The sequence below is a fragment of the Hemisphaericaspora subhashii genome (assembly GCF_019202705.1).
Source record: "Hemisphaericaspora subhashii strain CBS 10753 chromosome Unknown scaffold73, whole genome shotgun sequence".
Classification (NCBI taxonomy): Eukaryota; Fungi; Ascomycota; class Pichiomycetes; order Serinales; family Debaryomycetaceae; genus Hemisphaericaspora; species Hemisphaericaspora subhashii.
In genome coordinates this window covers 15,218-36,321 of record NW_026057273.1, presented here as the reverse complement: position 1 = coordinate 36,321, position 21,104 = coordinate 15,218, and the positions used below count along the sequence as shown (strand labels likewise).

Genomic DNA, 21,104 nt, shown 5'->3' with positions numbered 1-21,104 from the left:
ATATCTGGAAATAGGAATTGGCTGCCAATTCTAAGAAGAAAAGAGAAAGAGGAATCTGATGAAACAATTTGTTTATATTTGTCCTATAAAAAGTTCATAATGCAATTGGTAAAATGTTACAATTATACTATACAAGCTTATAGCCACTAATCTTAGTTCATTTTTGGCTTATAAAAATTGACTGGGGTGTTGACGGGGAAACTATTGGTACCAATTGATCGTTTTGCAGAGTTGTTGGTTTGTCTAAACTTCTTAATATCTTCAGAAGGATCATACTCCAATATTGGACCGAATTTTATATTTCTTGGATTGATATTTTCCTTATTCAATGACTCGTTTTGACCAAAATTAGAAGCAGATTCATTGACTTTTGACATAATATTTTGCATATTCTGAGTTGGTGCGGCTTGTACATTATTTGCCATGAACTGCATTTGCTGGTTACCAAAATTCACTGGATAAACTTGATCGAAGTTCATTTGATTATTGTTTTGTTGCATATACATATTTTGTTGCTCCTGAAAGTTTTGCGTCACACGAGAAATGTTGTTGGGATACATGTATGTTTCTTGTGGTTGTTGAATCTGTTGATTGAGATGATAATTTGAAGTCATTTGTCGTGAGAACTGTTGAATCTGAGTAAATGTTTGCAGTTCCATAAATGATGGTTGCAACTCTGTAGGATGAGCGGGACCAGGGTTTGAGCTGTTCATAAAAGGATTAGCCATCAATCTTACTTTCTGATCCATAGTGCCCGATAACAAATTTATCCCCGTAGCCTGTCTTTTCCAATCCTCAATAGTTGCAAGGGATTGAGAATATTGAAGGGGGGGTCTTTGTACTTGCCCAACAATGGCAGGCATTGGAGTCATCTGTTGTCTCATTAAGTTATTTTCGAAGTATTGTGCTTTATTAGGCATATAAGAAATTGTTGAATCACAAGCAGGGGCAGTCATTGGTCCTGCGTTCATGCCCCTTGAAGAGTTCGCTTTTCTGACGTCGATTCGTATTTCTGGCCTGCTAGGTGTACCAAAGTGCAATTCATCTGAAGGAGTACCCTTGATTGGAGATGAGTCGGCAGGGATTGTCTCATTGTCATCTAGTTCCTGTTTGCATTGAATTATATTATCAGATGTACCGAATTTCTTTTGTGAATTATCTTCAGTAACAGTGATTATTTCAAGTGCTGACTTCCCAGAAGTTCCTCGCATATTGAATTCGTGTATAATATATCCTTTCAACTGGGATTTATCAGCATCAAACCCCATTCCATTATTGCCTTTATTTTTGTAGATGGCTTGGTATATCCTCAAGTTGTCATTTTCGCTAACTGAAGATTGACCATTCACGAGATAGTTAATATATCCCATAAAAAAGCATTTCATGAACGGAATTTGTAATGAGTATGCATTGGATGAGGAAACATAATAGCCATTTACCATTTCAATAAATTCTGATAGTTTGTTATTGCTATTTTTCCCCTTAAATATTTGAGTGAAACTGTTCCAACTTAACATTTTTGTTCTATTTTCAGAACATGTCACGTTAATATCCATGTATGAATCAATTTGACCATTCATGAGGTTTAAAGGGAAATGATATGGTGTCTCAGTAATTGCAGATCTTGGGGTTGATGTCGTGAATGGTTGTTGATGATTCACAAGCAAGTTTACATCGTGACTGATCAACCACAAAGGTATCCCATCTTCATGAAGCATTTGGAGGATTTTGGGAGCAATTTGATATTTTGATGCAAGTGTGGATAGCGATTGCCTTGATTCTCCCCTCAGGTTCAACTTTGAAAATATATGGTGTTCCACTTGATTGTTACTCACATACTGCAAATTGAATTCTTTCAAAAAAAGTTCATACGTGGGAGCATCATGAATATCGATATTCACAGGCGATGATGACAATAAAGCATCAAACTCCAGACCAATTGTACGATTGGATTGATTTGAGGATCCTTGTGTGAACATCAAATCGTCCAATGGAGTTTGAATCAATTCATCAAGCCTCTGGTTACTTGAACCTGACTGAGGAGTCTGTGTTATTCTTCCCTTCTTATCCAACCTGTTTGATTTTGACAACCTAAATAACCTGGATGAAATTTGTTTAGCACTTCTTGATATTCCAGTTTTGTTGAATATCATACGAGACAACACTCTATTTTGTGATGTATTCTTAAGGACAGAAGAATGGCCGCCAGATTGGCTGGCTCTAAACTCTCTATACTTAAGAAAGGACTTGATCAATACGTCATCCAATTCTGGGTTCCAAACCTTTTCTTCCTTATTGGCTAACGAGCCAGCTAATACAGCTGACGCTGCGTGAAGTACTTCTGAATCAGTTGAGTCAACCTTTGGAGATGCAGGTGAATCTATTGTTGTATCTATCTTGCTAGCTATTGAACGATTTGGCGTATTTCTGATTTGCAATTTTCTTCTTTTGACACCTTCCTTTAATACAACAGAAGGTGTTGCCGGTTCACGAGAACTACTTCCACCGCTGGAGTTTTCGTCGTTGTTTCCCGATTCTCCAATCATAAACTTTCTTGGAGTAAGGAAATTAGTGCTAATGCCTTGCCTTGGTCTCCCTTCACTGTTCTGGTCTTCAGAAAGCCCATCATTGGAAATCATTGTAGTCATGTTTGGTTGGGTGTTATTAACACGAGGGGACCAAAGTTCCTCTTCATGAGAGATGGTTGTTTCGTCGTCTGTGCTTCTGCTGAGTTCTCTTTTTGTATCATATTTGAAGTCATTTGAGTTTAGTTTGGTTGGTAGTGAATCTCTGATAATGAGTGGTTTTACCCCTTTGATGGTTGTTCCATTTGTATTAAGAGGCTTGAATGGTGAACTTGTTGGATGAACGGGAGAAGAAAACTCAAAGGACGGCAGTAAATTGAGACCGAAATGGAAGGAAGGCGTATCTGGACGAAGCATAGTAGAGTTGTTGGTATTTTCTGCCTTGGTTATAGTTACTTTTGGTGTTTGAGGGTATAGTTTTGGTTTAGTGTTATTTTCACTGTTTATCTCGTTGTGAAGTGAATTACCTAAGAACAAGTCAACTTGCTCCGATCTCATCGAATCCATAATTGACAGACTTTTTCAGTTTCTTCGTTAATGAGAAGACGAGGTTGGTGATATTCAAAGTAGAGAGGATAGAAAGCGTTTTTTTTGAAAGCTTACTTTTGTGAAATCACCCGGTGTCTGGTAGTAAATACATTCCGAGGAATCTGGAAGTTTTTTTTCGCGGTCAGACGCGCTTTTTAGTAAAAAATAAATTATTTTTTAAGTTTCGCAACCATTTCATTTCGACTACAAAAGAAAAATACATTACAGTTTTCATTAACCGCAACTCAAAAAGGTTAATATTGAATTATACTATAAATCAAAGCACATGTAAAAATAGACAACCGACAAGAACTCAGCCGCATAAGCGCTCTAGCTCTTCTACAATTGCATGACATAAACCAGGTAGTTGTTCTTCATAACGTGTAATGTCCTTGGTTAGATTTTCAACTGTGCGTCTTGTGAACTCACTTCTTCCGCGAAAATACACTCTTTCCAAACAATATAATAAGACCCCTCCTTTATCTTTGAAAAAGTTTCCTGTTTCACTTGAATGATCTTCTTCATCATTTTCTTGTTTCAGATCACCATTGCCAGATGCCAGTTTTTGGTTTCCCGGTTTTGGTTCTGGATTTCGTTCTGTGCCAAATTCCCATAATATTGGTGCAAAAGTGTTGTTAGGTGATTTCATTAGGTGTTCAATTTTGAACCTTGGTTTCCTACCTGACTTGCTTTCATAGTGGATATTCTTTGTTCTTATTAACTTTGCTAATTTATCGCGGACATCATGTCCGCGAGTAATGAAATAATGATGTGATAATATATCTGAACTAGGTCTCTTTTTGGGATCCTTCACCAAACAATATTTGACAAAATCTTTGATATTTTCACTGAAATCTACTCCACAAAGGAGAGGAGGTCTCTTTTTTGGTATTTCAAACAAGACTTTCAAAGGATCATATTCTGATAATGGAGGAGACCCAGTGACCAATTCAATGGTGGTAATGCCGGTTGACCAGATATCAGCCTTCTCATCATATCCGCTTTCTTCTGTTGTCCTTGATCTAGTGATTACTTCGGGTGCCATCCAGAAAGGTGTGCCAACAAAAGTATTTTTTTTCAATCTTGTCATTGTAATTTCTCCACTAACACCAAAATCTGCCAATTTAATATCTCCTTTTTCAGTTAGTAATATGTTTGCCAGTTTTATATCACGATGAACTTTATGTTCTGAATGTAAATATTTTAAGCCACTGAGGACACCCTTGATTATGTAACTAACAACATCTTCTTCCAACTTTTTGTGAAACCTTAATAAGTCAGCACAAGACCCACCCCCACAATACTCCATAACTATGAACATATTGTATCCTTCTAGGAAACTTTCAATGTACTGTATTACAAAAGGATTTCTTAATTTTGACAAAAAGTGTATTTCTTGGATAATCTGTTTCATTTCTTCAGTGGATTCATCTAGGGAAACTACTTTGATTGCAACCTTATTTCTTTGCGTTAAATCAATTGCTCTGTAAACGTCTCCAAAGTTACCTCTACCAATGCATTTTTGGAAATCATACTTGAGTATCTGGTTTTGTATTTTATACGACATGCCTCAATTTTGATTTGGTTGGAATCTATTACTTTATAATTTGTTTGATTAAGCAACCTGAATGTTAATGATTTTATGGAGAATAAGATTTGTATATACTACTATATTTGATTATGAATTATATTGTAGAATATTATTTAATATTATTTGTGGATAAACTCACAAATGGTAGATTTTTTTTGGGCTATCTTTGCAAACAAAGAAATTAATTTTGCAGCAATCGAAAAAAAAAATAAAGATTGATTTTTTATTTTCTAAATTTATTAAACTATTAATTAATTAAGAAATTATTAAATTTATTTATTTATTAATCCTACAAATTAAATTTACAGCTATGGTGTTAGAAGCCCTCCACTTAATTTTAGACTTCTCAATTTCCAATATTCAAGTGCCTCATTGGTCAAACCTATCTCTTTATTCAATTCATGAGTGAGATCAACTTTACATCCATTCAATATCAATAGTTCAGAAATTACAAACAATTTCTTGGAATTTGTTAAAAACATGCTTTCATCTTTGATTTCAACGAATTTCCTCAAAGAATATTCAAATAGCGAGATCACTAGGTATTCATTCTTATTTGGAATATTAATTTGAATATTCACGTTTACGTCCCCTCCACATAAAATATTCTTCAAGACACCATGAATATTGATTCTTTGAATAGATCTAATAAGCAAGTTGTTGACATCGGGTATTATCGACTTGTATTTCTTGAGTACATATTTGTTTCTGATAAAAGATAATCGCTTCTCATTTACTGTATCTGGTTGAATTTTTTCACCTGGAGGCATGTTTTCTTCTAAAAATGAATTCACATAACGATTGTTTGTATAACTCAACAACATTTCTAACTCGTTTTCAAATTTATCAAGCTTCAAAGATCTAATTTTTGTAATATGGGAACCAATACTTCTATGACATGAGGCACATTGAACGCAAAAGCACGATAAAGTATTGATTGATATCCATTCTACCAGCTCAGTCGAGTTACAATCAACACATTTATTATTATCACTATCAGGTATCGATTTCACAAGATTGAAGTAGTCCTTCTCCAAAATAGTTGTTCTTGAGGTAATGGAAACAGGAGAAATAGATCGATCCTTGGATTGACCTGGGATAACAGGCTTCTCGACAAGGTCTGTTATTAGCCTTCCTAAATTCTTTCTCTTGTCAGTAACTTTAAACTGATTTCCGGAAGCTTTGTTCTTCGAATATACTGCATCCAATCTTTGCGTATTCACAACTTGGGCTGCATTATACAATGCTTTGATCCATTTAGTTCTTTCGTCTTCATTTATTGCCTGAAACACATTTTTCGTTCCTCTGGAAGTTAGAATCTCAAAGCAGAATTGTCTCTTGTCATACGTTATTGGTTTTACACTTGATAAAGCTACCTCGATTGGCTTGTTTAAAGGCTTTTTTCCTTTCCTCCAATCAGCATATTCGGTAAGTTGACCTTTCTTCAATACAACCCATTCCTTGTGCCATCCTTGCTTCCCTTGTCCACCTAAAGTAAAAAGAATTCCCGTCATTTCAGAATCGCTAGTCTGTGAAACTGTTTCGCTAGGAGGGTGGCTATCGGAAAATATCAAATCAATGTTTTCGTTGGTGATTACAAATTCGTCTATAGTTGTTGTGATGCTATCATCGGAAGCCACATGTTTAGCTGGCTTCATCTGCTTATGATTTAACGTATTGTATCTTATTAAGGTTGTCAATTCTTCATTTGAAGTACTGGCTTCAATCATTTGTCTAAATTTATATTTTTCACTATTGAATCTAAGTAATGCATGGAGATAGGTCTTATAATTTCCACCAATCAAATCTTGACTTTGTTTCTTGTCTTTATATTTGGCGAACTCTAAGACTCGTGGATTCTTAACATCATATCTCAAGTGGATGAACTTGAAAAGATTCTCCCACAATACATTAACATACTGATTGTTTGTTGTTTTACTCAAATGGTTCAAGTAATCAAACTTGGACATCTCAAAAGCCTTTCTCTTTAATAGCAACTTCAGCTCAGGCCTTTCCTTTTCATTGGACAAGTATTTGTTTAGCCAGCTGTAATATTCCTTTGAGTCGTTTTCAAATTGCTTTTTGCTTTGAACTAATTCATTGTGATTTGACGGAGAATTAGAAGCTGAAGAACTACCAGAACTTCCAGTTGAATCTTGGAGCGTGGCTAAATTATGAGCTAATTTGTTGAATAATTTAGCATCACAAACTTCATTAAGGAAAAAACTCAAATTAGCTTCAAATGGATCAAATATTGACTTGAATATAAGCAGAAAGTTAAGCATAAACCCAAAATCCTTTAATAAAGAATTCGATTGAAGATCAATTAATGCATTTATACCTTCAATTATCCTCATTTTGGAACTAGAAAACTTTCTCAACCCTTGTTCCAAATTTTTAAACTCACCGATAAGTGTAGAATAAATCTTCTTTGCACGAGGGATTCGGTCTTCATAATAGGCCAATGTCTTCCGAAACTCGGGCCCATCTTCAATATTGAAATTAAATTCTCTTCTGAAGTCCCCCACGTTAAACAATCGATCCTCTGGCTTGTTCAGAATGGGACTTCGTGTTGGAGACTGATCCTGTAGGTTAGCTGGAGATACAAGGTCTTCCTTTGGAAAGTCATCCACCCAAAATCCAAAGTTTAACAAATACTCGTATTCATTGGTGGCTGGGTCGTTCTCCCATAAAGATATATTTAATTTGGTATTTCTAATTGCAGCATTATCAAACAGGTCATTAATTATTAGTTTTTGGAAATTTTCATCATCTTCATTAAGTGGCAATTTATCAAAATCTATTTTGGATATTTCTATCATTTCATCAGTGCAACTATCATCATATAGGTGATGCTTTAATGTTTGAATATCATAATTTCCAGTGGATTTCACAATTATAAGGGATCTCTCTTTGAATCTATTAGTTGGTTTTATTAGAACATGAAGTTTTAACTTGTGCAATGCCGGATTGACTTTAATTAACAATGGGAATTCATCTTTCTCTGAAACATCAGGGTTTTCAATATAATGGGTAAGATCTCTTGTTGCTTGATGGGAATCAGAATACTCCATCTCGATTGACTCAATCGCTTTGTTGTCATGTAAAGATATACTCCTACGAATTGACGACGGCTCATCAGTCAATACTAATTTTTTCAAGCTGACATGGCTATTGCTCAATTCGCAATATGGAAATGATATACGACGTAGAGTCTCCATTTGATGTGTTATATTTTAGACAGATGTGTTACTATATGATGGAATGAGTTGCACTGTGGTGTTTGTTTTACAAATCGTGACATCGCAATTTTTTTTTTTGCCAGCCCTAAAGATCTAGGCAGGAGAATTGCACACGAGAGATCGGTAAGAATAGACTACTTCAAACTACTGGTTTTTCGATATAAAGAGATTCTAAGAATATAGGACCTTCTATTTACCTCGCAGAGACTGACTCGTTCAAATCTCCTTTCATTTTGTAGTAAGTAATCGTGTGTGTATCTGCTTATCAAAAAGAGTGTGTGATACAGCCACACCTTTCTGCGCAGAAGAAAAAAATCAGCTTGCTTTCCACAAAATAAACATTGTTAAAGAATATAATTACTTTATCAACCCAAAAAACAATCTTATTCGGAGCTACTGCTGTCTATCATGTAAAAAATAGCAAAAAATATGCGATTTCTGTGGATCGAACACAGGACCTTCAGATTAAACTGTGACTGAATCTCTTCAGTCTGACGCTCTCCCAACTGAGCTAAAACCGCTTCAAGAACCCATGGCGGGAGTCGAACCCGCAATCTTTTGATTAGAAGTCAAACGCGTTAACCATTACGCTACACGGGCTTCTTGTTGAGTTTAATTTTCCAAACTTTTCCCGGTCCGTGATTTTCACGTGACTTTCAGATGACTTTCACATGACTTTCAGGTGATTCTCGTGTGATCTTCACGTGATTTAACAATTCATTGTTGATATTTTTTTTACATATACAATCTGTTTATTGAGTTCATATACATACTAATATACAGAAATATAACAAACAGAAAAACAATATACTGTAAAGGCAAAAAGCATCATTGCCTAAAACCTCATTTCAGAACCATCTTAGAGATTAAGTGTATAAGTATAAGACGTAGTATAAGGAATGTTCAAACTCATCACTAGTTTTGTTGCTGGGCTCATAGAATACCGCATTGAGCAAAGATTGCTAATGTTTACTTCTCTTTTACTAAGATTAGGATTTGTTGGTGAAACAGAGAAAAGAAAGTATTTGAAGTTAAATTACCTAAACCAAGGTTGTTCATTTGTAAGATAAAGCTTTTTGTATTTCTCTTATATTTTTGAATTTCTTATGTTTCAAATGAGAAGTTTAAGTGATTATACTTTGGAAAGCATTATGATCAAGCGCTACCAGTTGTCCAAAAGAACCCACCGACGATGTTCAGACGTAATTAATATGAGGACAAACAACTTGGAAATTTCTTATGGTGGACATTATTTTGGGGCTGGATCCATAAAAGGTTCACAGATTGTATAAACAACATGGGAATGGTATTGTCATATCATTTAATGTACTTTACCTGGAATCTATTCTGGTAGTATTTCGATTTTATTCTAGAGAGAGCACTGTTGTAAGACCCCTTTTTATCCTCAGGATTGGATCCGTTACCCTAACTCCATTCTAATTGAATGGTGGAAACATTATTGGAAGTTTTTGACACTAGTACGTATTGCTCGAATGTTCATTTTGTCGATACTGATTTGCTCCAAGACGGTGGTGAACTGTGAGATCATATGATAATGGAATTTAACTAAAAGTAAGTTAGAGCTTTTGATCTTCAAATTACGGACTTTTATCTTTCCTTCATTCTAAATCGATTGTATTCATTCGAAATGGCTCTTGGATTATATAAAGTTTGGGTGCAAAAAATCTCATGAAATTTGGTGAAAATTTTGTTAATTGTTGCAAAAAAATTATTTACAATATTCTTTCAAACGATTCATTACCTAACATTCAGCATACTATAGCATTTTGTACTCCTAGAGAGTTTCCACTTCTTAAATAGAAATATGACATTATTCCATTTCTAAAGAGCTTTTATAGTCTTGGGGTTATAATTTTTTTTTTTACATACACAATCTGTTTCTTGAGTTCTTATATTATTTTCACAAGATATGGATACTATTAACGGCTCGAATGCAATAGGACGGTTATACTTTGAGGACAGCAAACGTTACATTGATCTCCTTTACTAGCCTAAGTATCGGATAAACACCAAAATTAAAAGGACTAGAAAAGGAGAGGTGTTTAGGGACGATAATTATTTTGTTGACACATGCAAACATTCTTGCGTTCTCCAATTTGCAGTTTACTCTGAAAATTGGATTGAATTTAATGAATAGATGCGACAATATGTACAATTCATCAGTTTCATCAGCCTCCGCCTTTTCGCAGATCGCTTGATTTTACCATCATCTTATAATAATACTCAGATTTCTATAGTATCTAAGTTTAGAGACGGTTTCACAGTCGCTTCAATTCAACAAATTGTAAATAGGCACCACTTTTACTCAGATTAGACGTCTGGTGGTGGTCCAGAATATGGCATAGTTGCAATGTTGAGAGAACTTTTGTTGGGTTTTCGTCGCGCATAACCAGATCAACACTGATGTGGTATTTGATCAGATCCAAAAAAAAACATTCGATCGAAATCGACTCAGGGCTCAAAAAGGACCCTATAGATATTTCTTAGCTAGCAGAAAGGCGGAGGTATCCACAATAATAGGTCCGAAGAGCTGGGATACTCTCCTTGAATGCTGAAATGCGTTTGTCGCCCGCCCAAAGTTGAGCTAATTTAGAAAAATTTGTGGAAATGGGCAAAATAACGAAAAACTGCCTGGTTGTATAGTGTAGTGGTTATCACTTTCGGTTTTGATCCGAACAACCCCGGTTCGAATCCGGGTACGACCTGATTTTTTAATTTTTGCTATTTAATACAACAAATTTACACAAAATTAGATTTGTTGGGATTCATTACGTTGACGGAATCCACGAGATTGTACTCAGTTATTTTGGTAATCAGTAAGAGAGAATGACTGAAGGAATTAATGAGTTTGTCAGATTGAATAACTTCCGACAGATCAAGAACCGAACTATTTCCGAGGTTTTTTCGGTCAGTCTTTTTTTTTTGTAAAATCTGCCAACAAATTAAAAATTAAAAATTTAAGTTGAAGTGTATTGTCGGCAAGTTTATTTTAGTTTTTGTGTCCCCCACTTTGTATGTTGTCTTCAGTTGATCCACACAATTTTTTTTTTTTCTTACGTGGTGGGTGTTTATAAATTTATTAAAATTTCTCCTCCTCCTCCTGTTAATTACATAACCGAAATGGATAAGATACTCTTTTTTTTTTAAATCCACGATTTTTGTTTACAAACTTTTTAGTAAACCTTCGAGATCAGATTAACCCAAAATCTAAATTTAATACTGATTTAACAACAATAGACTAAGAGAATTGAATTCACTTTTAATTAGATCATGTCATTTATAGAGAAATATATGCCCTCAATGTCTGAGGATCCCCTTGCCAAGTATAGACCCTTTCCGGCTGAGCCTACTTCGGTTTTCGCTGCTCATTGGCATGAATTAGTAGGTTCATTTATATTTTATGTAATAATTCAAGCATTATCCGATCCAATATTTTCAAGAATTATGGGAACACGGTATACTTCTTTACCTAAAAAGGTTAAGATCAATTTTGATATTCATGTGGTATCTATGGTTCAATGTTTTGTTTCAATCAGTGTTCTTGTCCCACATTTATTCAATTCTCATTATCTTAATAGAGTAGAGGATCCAGTGGGTTCTCTTAAAGGAACAACTCCCTTTGGAGGAATGGTATGCGCCCTCACAGTTGGTTATTTTGTTTGGGATGTATATGTTTGTACTAAATATTATTCGATTTTTGGCCTTGGGTTCTTATTTCATGGATTTGCTGCGATGTATGCATATAGTTGTGGATTTATTCCATATTGTCAACCATGGGCAGGTCCATTCTTAGTATTTGAATTGAGTACTCCATTTGTTAATATTAATTGGTTTGCATCCAAATTACCTGCTGGAACTTTTAGTGAGAAAACTATCATTATCAATGGATTATTATTAATTGCCACTTTTTTCACAGTTCGTATCCTTTGGGGATTTGCTATGATCTATAAACTTGCAACTGATATGTTTAATACCTGGCATTTAGTACCTTGGTTTGTGCCACTGTCAATGTTGGTTCTTAATTTCTTTTTAAATTGTTTAAATGTATTTTGGTTCCTGAAGATGGTAATGATTGCAAAGAAAAAGGCAGCTGGTAGAGAAACTACTTTGCAAGCGGCAAGAGAAGCTGATAAGATCGAATAAACGGATCTTACCTGTTTAGAATAATATGACTTTCGAAGATTTAGAGAGAAATCATTCTCTCCAATTGTAAAATTGTCAATGAGACATACGAAACTTAGAGAAAAGAGAATATAAATACGATACTCTATGAATATATTTAGACAGTCCGAGGTATATACATATATAGAATAGGTAATGTAGTACAAACTCTTTATCTCAAAAACCCCATTGTAGTCGTGTATAGTGTACCAATTGTGAATGAAATTGTTTCACAGTTTACTACGGCTATGGGAACAATACAATACAACCGAAAAAATAGTGACATAGAGAATTGTACAGCACACAGAACAGCAGAGCTCGTAGGAAATCACAAAACACGAGATTAGTTTTTAATTTAGTACCACGATAGACTGAGTGACAGTGGTGGGCAGTAGAAAAAAAAAAAATACGACAATCCCGAAATTAGAAATTTACACCGTTTTCTTTTTTTTTTCTTCTTCTTTTGAATCCTTTTTCTTTTAACACATAAATTTAACTTAACTTAATTGATTGATTGGTTTGATAGATCTTAATACAGAAACAACATACAACAACAACAACTATCAACGTTAATTTTAATAGAATAATTAAGAGATTAAACTATTTTACCCAATTAAAAAAGTAGACTCATATATTTTTAACAACAACAAAAAACTGTTTACTTTTTTCCCTCCTTTTGCCTTCCTGTTTGAAACGACAACATCATCAATCCCTTATTATATAAAGCATAATCAAATATGAATAACGAATACGACTATTTATTCAAATTATTATTAATCGGTGATTCCGGTGTTGGTAAATCCAGTTTATTATTGAGATTTGCTGATGATACATTTACTCCAGATTATATCTCAACTATTGGAGTTGATTTCAAAATTAGAACTATTGAATTAGATGGAAAAACAATCAAATTACAAATTTGGGATACAGCTGGTCAAGAAAGATTTAGAACAATCACATCATCCTATTACCGTGGTGCTCATGGTATCATTATTGTATATGATGTTACTGATCAAGAATCATTTAATAATGTCAAACAATGGTTACAAGAAATTGATCGTTATGCCACAGGTGGAGTAATGAAATTATTAGTAGGTAACAAAGCCGATTTATCCGATAAGAAGATTGTTGAATATACTGCTGCTAAAGAATTTGCTGATGCTTTAGATATACCATTTTTGGAAACCTCAGCACTTTCATCTACAAATGTTGAACAAGCATTCTATACCATGGCAAGACAAATCAAAGCTCAAATGACTACTGCAGCAGGTAATACTGGTAACGCTAAGGGTAAGTCAAACGTCAACTTAAGAGGTGAATCCTTAACATCTAACCAATCTAGTGGGTGTTGTTAAAATATATCCCCTTATTCATTTATTAATACAGTCTACTTTTTAATTCGTTATCATTCATCATTTTGTAGAAACATATTCCCGAGCCATGCACCACCCACTTCTCGCTTCTGCTCCCTCCCCCCACAGCAACTACACTCTACAAAGCTATTGGTTAATTAATTTTTTTTGTTTGTTATCATTTATTACTATTATGTTTCTGAGCTTTCTTTTTAGGGTATATCGATATATATTTGAATGTCTATTCTTTGTACATGTATAACATATATATAAGTAAAAATCTTTCTAACGAACAAGGTAGATATAATATTGAACATAAAGAACTCCTTCATTATCTCTAGCAAATCTTCCTCTTCCAAAGAAATGTTCTTTTAAAACCCACTTGTATTTATCTTCAGCTCCTTCATCAAATTGGAAAGTTGGAGTGTTTGAAACAAAACTATCTTCAATAGAAGCAGTTTGGGATTTCTTCAGGAGTACTGCAACTGACGCATCATTGAATTGAACTTTTCCTCCATAATGAATAAAAACACCAGATCCATTAGCAGTCTTTCCATACAATTTACAATCTAAAGAAGCAGTATTGGCAGAAATCTTAACTGATAAGTCATCAGTACCAGTAAGACCAGTAACATCCAATTCTAAACCTAAACTATTTGGAACTGTACTAACTTCACCATCAGCAATGTGGGCTAAAGTTAATGATTTATCAGCGGATGCATCAGTATAGATTAAGGTTGGATCTTGAGCAAGTTTTAAATTAAAGGTGAAAACTGGGATGAATTCAGCTGCGGATGGAATTGGTGGGACTGATAAGTTAATACTAGACATTTTGTAAAACGGTTTTGATAAGTCAATTGAGATAGAGATAAAGAAAAGGAGGGACACAGGTGGGAAAAATTGACAGTATTTATAGAGTGTCTCGGAGTTTTATTCGCCGGAGTTAGAACACCGTAAAGAAAAATTCTGTCATGAGAATTAAGATTTCCTTGGGAGGAGAAGAAGTGTGTAGCTTTGCCAACATGCCACCTTTTATACAGGGAATATTCCCCTCTACACTGACAAGGGAATATTCCCCTCTAGATTGACAAGGGAAGACTGTATTTCATTAGACTCGTGGTTGTAGTCTAGATTAAATAAGTTGGCTGAACAATTCTAAGCCACTTCAAAGCTTCGGGACTATAATTACTTTAGTTTAAACTCTTCCCAATAGGTTTTATATTCTAAGCACGAGAGATAACAAGAATCAACTTAACTGGCCACACTTACCCATAGGCTCGAAAGACATGTATAAGTAAAACGTGTCTTCTAGAATCTTATATAGATCCAAGAAAACACAAAGAAAATGAAAATTAAAACAGGAAACGATTCAAATAGTGACTTAGCCAGGTACTAATCCTTTCAATTACGTACGATCTTAAAATTATTTTCATTTAATGAATGGGTCAACTCTCGACTAATTAGCCAACTTTGTAACAATAAAAATATACACGTAAAGCCTTTCACTGGTAACTGGTTACCTGGCAACAACTTCCCAAATCTTGTATATGTCGGAAGCGACACAAGCCAACTCTTTCTGCCTCCAAATAGTGAACCTTCAATTGGTTGCAAAAACATCGTAAATTGCATCCAATAAATTATTCTTGGTCGTGTCTGATGGCACAAAAAAATACCTGGTGGCAATTCTGAAAAATCCTGAACAAAAAAAAAACCAACTCAATAATCATCTTTCAAATTCAACAACCCCAAGGAGGCAGCCTAATAAATCAAAATATCATAAAAAAATGGCAGAGGATAAAGTAGAAGATGTTCACATGAAGGATGCAGAAGAAGTAAATTCATCAATTACTGAAGCTGAAAATTTAGTTAAAGAAATTGAACAATCGTTTACTTTGTTAGGAAAAGCTGCCACTTCATTTGATAATAGATACATTTCCAAAGTATTCCGTGATTTAGGACCATTGAGAAGGAAGTTGGTCCAGAATGAAACAGTATTACCTACTGTTATAAAGGGATTATATCCTCATCAACATTCCTCAAGAATGTATTTATTACAATTAGTTGGAGAAGAAGAAGGAGGGGATAATGTCAATAAACAATCAGATGATGAAATGGATGTTGATAAATCTATAATTCCAGAAGTTGAATTATATGTGCATCTTCTTGTTCAAGTTTATCTTTTAGATAAAGAAAAATTAACCGAATTGAATCAATTAAGTGATATTGTTATAAATTTAATGAAATCATTCAACAAACGTTCTTTAGATTTTATTCAAGCAAAAGTTTGGTTTTATGTATGTAGAGTTAAGGAGTTATTAGGTGATTTACAATCTGTACGTGCAGCTTTATTATATGGATTAAGAACAGCCACTTTAAGACATGATATTGAAACTACTGCATCCATCATAACTCTTTTATTAAGAAATTATTTGTTATCTCATGATATTAGTCAAGCTTCCAATTTGGTTGAAAAGGTTGAGTTCCCAGAAAATGCAGGAAATGCATTAGTGGCAAGATATTATTATTATTTGGCCAGAATAAATGCTATTCAATTAGATTATTCTACAGCCCATGAATGTGTTATTGCAGCTATAAGAAAGGCTCCTCAAACTCATTTATCCAACGGGTTTGTTCAAGCAGCTACTAAATTGAATATAGTGATTGAATTGTTAATGGGTGATATTCCAGAATTGAAAACTTTCAAGAATAAGTCAGGCAATTTTGAACCATATTTCTATGTTACTAAAGCTGTCAAATTAGGTGATTTGAATTTATTCAGTGAAGCTTTAAAGAAATATGAATCTGCATTTAAAAAAGATGATAATTTTACCCTTGTTTCAAGATTACGTCAAAATGTTATAAAAACCGGTATTAGAATCATTTCATTATCTTATTCTAGAATTTCCCTAAAGGATATTTGTATTAAATTACATTTAGATTCTGAAGAACTGACAGAATATATTGTTTCAAAAGCAATTAGAGATGGAGTTATAGAAGCTACTATTAATCATCAAAAAGGATATATGCAATCCAATGAATTATTAGATGTATATCTGACTAAATTACCTCAATCTGAATTTGATCAAAGAATTAAATTTTGTTTGGCATTACATAATGAAAGTGTTAAATCTATGAGATATCCTAATGATAATGATAAAGAAAATATAAATAAAGAAGTTGAACCAAGTGAAGAAATTGAATTATTAAAAGCAATTGAAGAAGGTGACTTAGATGACTTTATGGATTAGGTCTATCCTCTTTTGAGTTTGTAGTAGTTAGTAATACATAAACCGTATTAACAGTAGTCATAAAGTTGATCTGTAGAGAGCATCTTCGAAGGGAAAAATGAAATTTTATTTTTCTCCATACTAAAATTCTTTGACAACACTGCTCTTCATTCCACAATATTAAACAACAAGACAGACCAAATAGTCAATAATGTCCAATGGGGAAGGCTTTCATATAGATCTTGAATTGAACAAATATACTGGAGGTCATAGTGATCCATTTATTCATGATGAGTATGTATACGGCAATACTTTTGTTTTGATTAAATTTAGTCACATTTTTTACTAACCAAAAACCACAATCCAGAGACAAACTAAATCTAGAAGAATTAATCCCAAGGATATTAATTGAAAGAAAATCATTCCTTAACATTACTGAGGATTCATTAAGGGAAGAGATTGAAAATGAAAACAACTCCTTTGGTGAACCTTCGCAAGATGGAGATGTCATACTAGCGTCACCACCTACAACATCATCATCAGAAGAACCATTACTTGCACAAGATGATCCTCAAGAAATATTTAATAAACAAAAAGTGGAACTTTCCAAACAGATAAATAGTGCTCTTAATGAAACCTCATTATCATTAGACTTTGTATCCCTTTTAATGGCTTCTGTGAAGCCAAATTTAACCAGATCAACGATGTCCCCTCATTTATCTAAGTTTGTCAAACCAGGCTCTCTTAATGCCGATAGGCTTTCAGTTCAAGATGCAAATGAAGATGAAGAGAATCAACATAGAGACGGAGAAATATCTCATTATAAAAATTCAACGAAAATCGGACAAGGCTGGAAATTAGAATCATTAAATAAAATTACTAATTTATTTCGACAATCAAGTGTTAATTTGAATGAACAAGTGCTTAAAGAACGAAGATATTGGAATATGATTAATTTGGTGTTGTCTAATGATGAGATTCTTTTCCGTATGAGGGATCCTGTTAGTAATGCAAGAGCAATTGGGGTTAGATATGGATATGGTGATTCAGGATCAAATTTTCATGATAAAGGATTGGCATTGCTTCGAAAGGATACATTAACTGGAGATATATCGTTTCACCCTATATCATCTTATTCTAAAAAGATTGTTCAAAAAGTCTATAAATATATTAGAATTCGAATTCTTAGTGAAATTGATGGTGATTATATGTTAACTGGACAATCAGTTTTTGAATTCAATTTTTCAAAAAGTCAACAGAATATTATTAATGATATTGAAAGGGCAAGATTTTTCTTATTTGAAGAAGATTTATTTTACCAATTGACTAGAGAAGCTAAGATTTTGATTAATTATAATGTATCTATAATTTCCAATAAGATTATTATTGAGATAAACAATGAAATCATTGAAATTGAATCAGTGGTATATGATGAATTGAATGACGAGGAATTACAAAACTATTACCAGAATATCAGTACTTTCTCTTCAATTAATAATACAAAATGTCAACTATTATTGAATTATCTCAAACTTATGCTTTGTTGCTATTATAAGTATAATTTGAAATTAAAACAAAAGGTTCCTACTTCATTAACGAAATGGAAACAATTTAACTCACATCCATTAATATTACGTCCTTTATTAGGAAATATGAGACATGAATTAAATCTTCGAAATATGAGGGAGATTCTTAATAGACTTTTAAAAAAGTATCATTCTACTATAGAGTACAAATTGGAAATGAATAAATTTACCAATTTAAAAACAAGATCAAGAAATCCATTCCAAAAATCAATCGAGAAGCCAGTTTCAGAAATCCATTTGGTGGTAAAGAATAATCAAGCTAATATTCTTAAAATCGGATTGGAACTAACTACCAATGAGATATTTGTTAATTTAATTATTAATCTCAGTGTAATTAGATTCCAGAATAATGATGATTTTGAAAAGAATATTAATGGGGTAAATGTACTTCAAATTGGATTCAATGATTTCAATGAAATTGACGAATGTATAGATTGGTCAATTCAGAACTTTGTCAATTAAGGCCGCGTATGGGTCTATTTATAAATGTATAATTTTGCTAAATATGTAATACTACTACTAACTAACATACACTACTCATCTTCTTCAATGACTCTGACTTGTTCATCGTGGGCTCTTTGCATAGCTTCAGCATTTTCTTCGACAAATTTCTTCATTCTATAATATTTCTCATCCCTTAAGTTATTAAAGATCAAAAAGTTGAACCAAACTTCCAAAAATGCAAATGTAATGACTAAACTATTGCTTACCATAGAAGTTGGAACGAAATAAATATATCCAGCCAAAATGAAATATCCTGCTAATCTAATTGGAACTAAACTTTCAAAATACGCAAAATTTTGTGCAAGTAATGGAATAACATCCCCGATAGCTAATGAAGTGAAAGTCATTGCAGTTATCCCCAACATTGGATTTGATTTAGATAATTGCACTAATGGAACTTGCATTGCTTGTCCCATTAACACGACAAAACCAGCAGTACATAATCCTTCTGGATCAGTAATTAGATAAAAGACAATTGTTAATAGGAAAACAACTCTTATATAAAGTAAAGAATTAGCTGATAGGAATTGCATCTTTTGATAATAGTTTTTCAGTATTCGATGAACAGATTGAAAAGTGAAGATCTTGAATAGGATTATTTTTTTTCCTTCATTCTTGACTACAGTACGCATTAAAATAAAATTATACCAACAGGGATGAAGTGTTGCAAAAAAACTCATCTCAACGAATAATCTTCATCCAGTACCTCAAAGCAAGAACCACCCCCATCCCAATAGTTAACTGCTTATACGGGCCAAGGAATTGGTCAATCCAATTGATTGACACATAGACGATAGCCACTTAGACAGTAACTGGAATTCTCATAGGGCTTTCTTCTTGGAAGAAGGGCTTACTACTGCTGACTCAAGAGCTACTTCAGATTATAACCAAGAAATATATAGAGAAGCCGAAATAAGGACATCATATCATGCTTGCAATATCTTCAATAACAATGGGTATTATTGCGTCTATAATCATCTTCTTTCTACTTCTGATTTGTATGTTTAGAATCCCAATTGGTTGCAAACATTTTATACTTACTAACAAAAAAACAACTTTCTAGGTCTAATATTAATACCATTATTTCTTATCTTAGAGATAGTCACGGGTACGTTCTTTGTGATATCATATCTTATTACCAATGAAATTACAGAAGGAACCAATTTGGATGGTTTATTGTTTTCTTAGATCTTTGTGACTTGTATGCCCCCCCATAAGGGTGAAAGTACCGGTGTGCATATAAGGATCTGGGTTTTTTTTTCACTCAAGCTTTGGGGCCACGTCAAAAAAACATTGAATTGGAAGCAAACTCAAAGATTTCTTAGAGGAAAACACAACCGGTAGAAGAAACAATCCAGTGTCAATTACATTACCAATGAAGTTTATATTCACTGTATTTATACTCAATGCCTTGACGGCATTAGCATATTCGAATTTGGAGGGATATGTCAAGATAGGAAAAAACAAAGTATCCTTTGGAGAAATTGAAACCCAAGAAGTTAAACAATTATTCATTGATTCCCCAAGAGATTTCATTGATGTTTCATTAGAATGCAAAGACATGACCAAGAGACCGGACCAAGTAGTATTATCATTGTCTGATTTTTCTGATCCAAGTTTAGTTACTCATTTCGTTCCAACTGTTACTGATGAAAAGATTCGTACTTCAATTAAGGCTGTTACACTCCCAGAAGTATTAAAGAGTAAAGACAAACTCATTTTACAAATAATTATTGCTGATTCTACTAGTTCAAAAAATTTATACAGAAAATTGGTGGAAATTTTCCCAAGTCCTGAATTTCAACAGTCAAGTAACTATAAACCAAAGGAAAGATTGGGAATTCAACCAGAAATTCATCATATTTTTAAACAAGACGAAAAAGACGTTAACCCAGTTATTCCAGTTGCATTCATTGGTATTTCAATTACCCTCTTTTTCGTATTTTTAGGAACTTGGTTTCGCCACGCTGGAAAAGAGTTACTTCCTACTTTGAAGACAATTAGTTGGAGTCAATTGACTTGTAATATTGTATTTTTGATTTGTATATTCGGATTCGAATTGAACTTTGTCATGTATTACTTGGGTCAATCAATTTTCACTACCTTATATTACGGGGCTGTTTTAAGTGTTGCTACTGTGTATTTCGGTGTACGAGTATTAAGAAGTTTAGCTCAAAACCGTGTTTTGGGTAAGTAAAACTTGCAACGATACAAAGATTAAGCCACCTTCTCGAGTGTGTTTTAAATGAAAACATACATAGAATTTAAATATGATATGTACAGGTAATAAATAGTTTTTGCGAAAGA

The 21,104-nt window shown here is 33.5% G+C and overlaps 10 protein-coding genes across 10 annotated transcripts; 5 read left to right on the top strand and 5 right to left on the bottom strand. All coding sequences in view use genetic code 12, as the record gives it.

Annotated features, from left to right (window-relative positions):
* Positions 1-152: 152 nt before the first annotated feature.
* Positions 153-3,092, bottom strand: J8A68_002457 (uncharacterized protein; the record flags this gene model as incomplete). Its single annotated transcript, XM_049406210.1, has 1 exon — positions 153-3,092. One exon carries the CDS (start codon positions 3,090-3,092, stop codon positions 153-155), a length of 2,940 nt encoding a protein of 979 aa, XP_049264251.1.
* Positions 3,093-3,426: 334 nt separating this feature from the next.
* J8A68_002456 (putative serine/threonine protein kinase) lies at positions 3,427-4,680 on the bottom strand (the record flags this gene model as incomplete). Its single annotated transcript, XM_049406209.1, has 1 exon — positions 3,427-4,680. One exon carries the CDS (start codon positions 4,678-4,680, stop codon positions 3,427-3,429), a length of 1,254 nt encoding a protein of 417 aa, XP_049264250.1.
* Positions 4,681-5,012: 332 nt separating this feature from the next.
* On the bottom strand, positions 5,013-7,925 carry AGE1 (Age1p; the record flags this gene model as incomplete). Its single annotated transcript, XM_049406207.1, has 1 exon — positions 5,013-7,925. The coding sequence occupies one exon, from the start codon at positions 7,923-7,925 to the stop codon at positions 5,013-5,015; it is 2,913 nt and encodes a 970-aa protein (XP_049264249.1).
* A 3,312-nt stretch (positions 7,926-11,237) lies between these two features.
* Positions 11,238-12,110, top strand: J8A68_002454 (uncharacterized protein; the record flags this gene model as incomplete). Its single annotated transcript, XM_049406206.1, has 1 exon — positions 11,238-12,110. The coding sequence occupies one exon, from the start codon at positions 11,238-11,240 to the stop codon at positions 12,108-12,110; it is 873 nt and encodes a 290-aa protein (XP_049264248.1).
* Positions 12,111-12,865: 755 nt separating this feature from the next.
* Positions 12,866-13,483, top strand: YPT1 (Rab family GTPase; the record flags this gene model as incomplete). The annotated part of the gene is made up of 1 exon (XM_049406205.1): positions 12,866-13,483. The coding sequence occupies one exon, from the start codon at positions 12,866-12,868 to the stop codon at positions 13,481-13,483; it is 618 nt and encodes a 205-aa protein (XP_049264247.1).
* A 282-nt stretch (positions 13,484-13,765) lies between these two features.
* J8A68_002452 (uncharacterized protein) lies at positions 13,766-14,311 on the bottom strand (the record flags this gene model as incomplete). The annotated part of the gene is made up of 1 exon (XM_049406204.1): positions 13,766-14,311. One exon carries the CDS (start codon positions 14,309-14,311, stop codon positions 13,766-13,768), a length of 546 nt encoding a protein of 181 aa, XP_049264246.1.
* A 953-nt stretch (positions 14,312-15,264) lies between these two features.
* Positions 15,265-16,728, top strand: RPN3 (proteasome regulatory particle lid subunit; the record flags this gene model as incomplete). The annotated part of the gene is made up of 1 exon (XM_049406203.1): positions 15,265-16,728. One exon carries the CDS (start codon positions 15,265-15,267, stop codon positions 16,726-16,728), a length of 1,464 nt encoding a protein of 487 aa, XP_049264245.1.
* A 269-nt stretch (positions 16,729-16,997) lies between these two features.
* Positions 16,998-18,755, top strand: MED17 (Med17p; the record flags this gene model as incomplete). The annotated part of the gene is made up of 2 exons (XM_049406202.1): positions 16,998-17,001; positions 17,077-18,755. The coding sequence occupies 2 exons, from the start codon at positions 16,998-17,000 to the stop codon at positions 18,753-18,755; spliced, it is 1,683 nt and encodes a 560-aa protein (XP_049264244.1).
* Positions 18,756-18,826: 71 nt separating this feature from the next.
* Positions 18,827-19,330, bottom strand: J8A68_002449 (uncharacterized protein; the record flags this gene model as incomplete). The annotated part of the gene is made up of 1 exon (XM_049406201.1): positions 18,827-19,330. The coding sequence occupies one exon, from the start codon at positions 19,328-19,330 to the stop codon at positions 18,827-18,829; it is 504 nt and encodes a 167-aa protein (XP_049264243.1).
* An 842-nt stretch (positions 19,331-20,172) lies between these two features.
* Positions 20,173-20,994, top strand: J8A68_002448 (dolichyl-diphosphooligosaccharide-protein glycotransferase; the record flags this gene model as incomplete). Its single annotated transcript, XM_049406200.1, has 1 exon — positions 20,173-20,994. One exon carries the CDS (start codon positions 20,173-20,175, stop codon positions 20,992-20,994), a length of 822 nt encoding a protein of 273 aa, XP_049264242.1.
* Between the last annotated feature and the right edge of the window lie 110 nt (positions 20,995-21,104).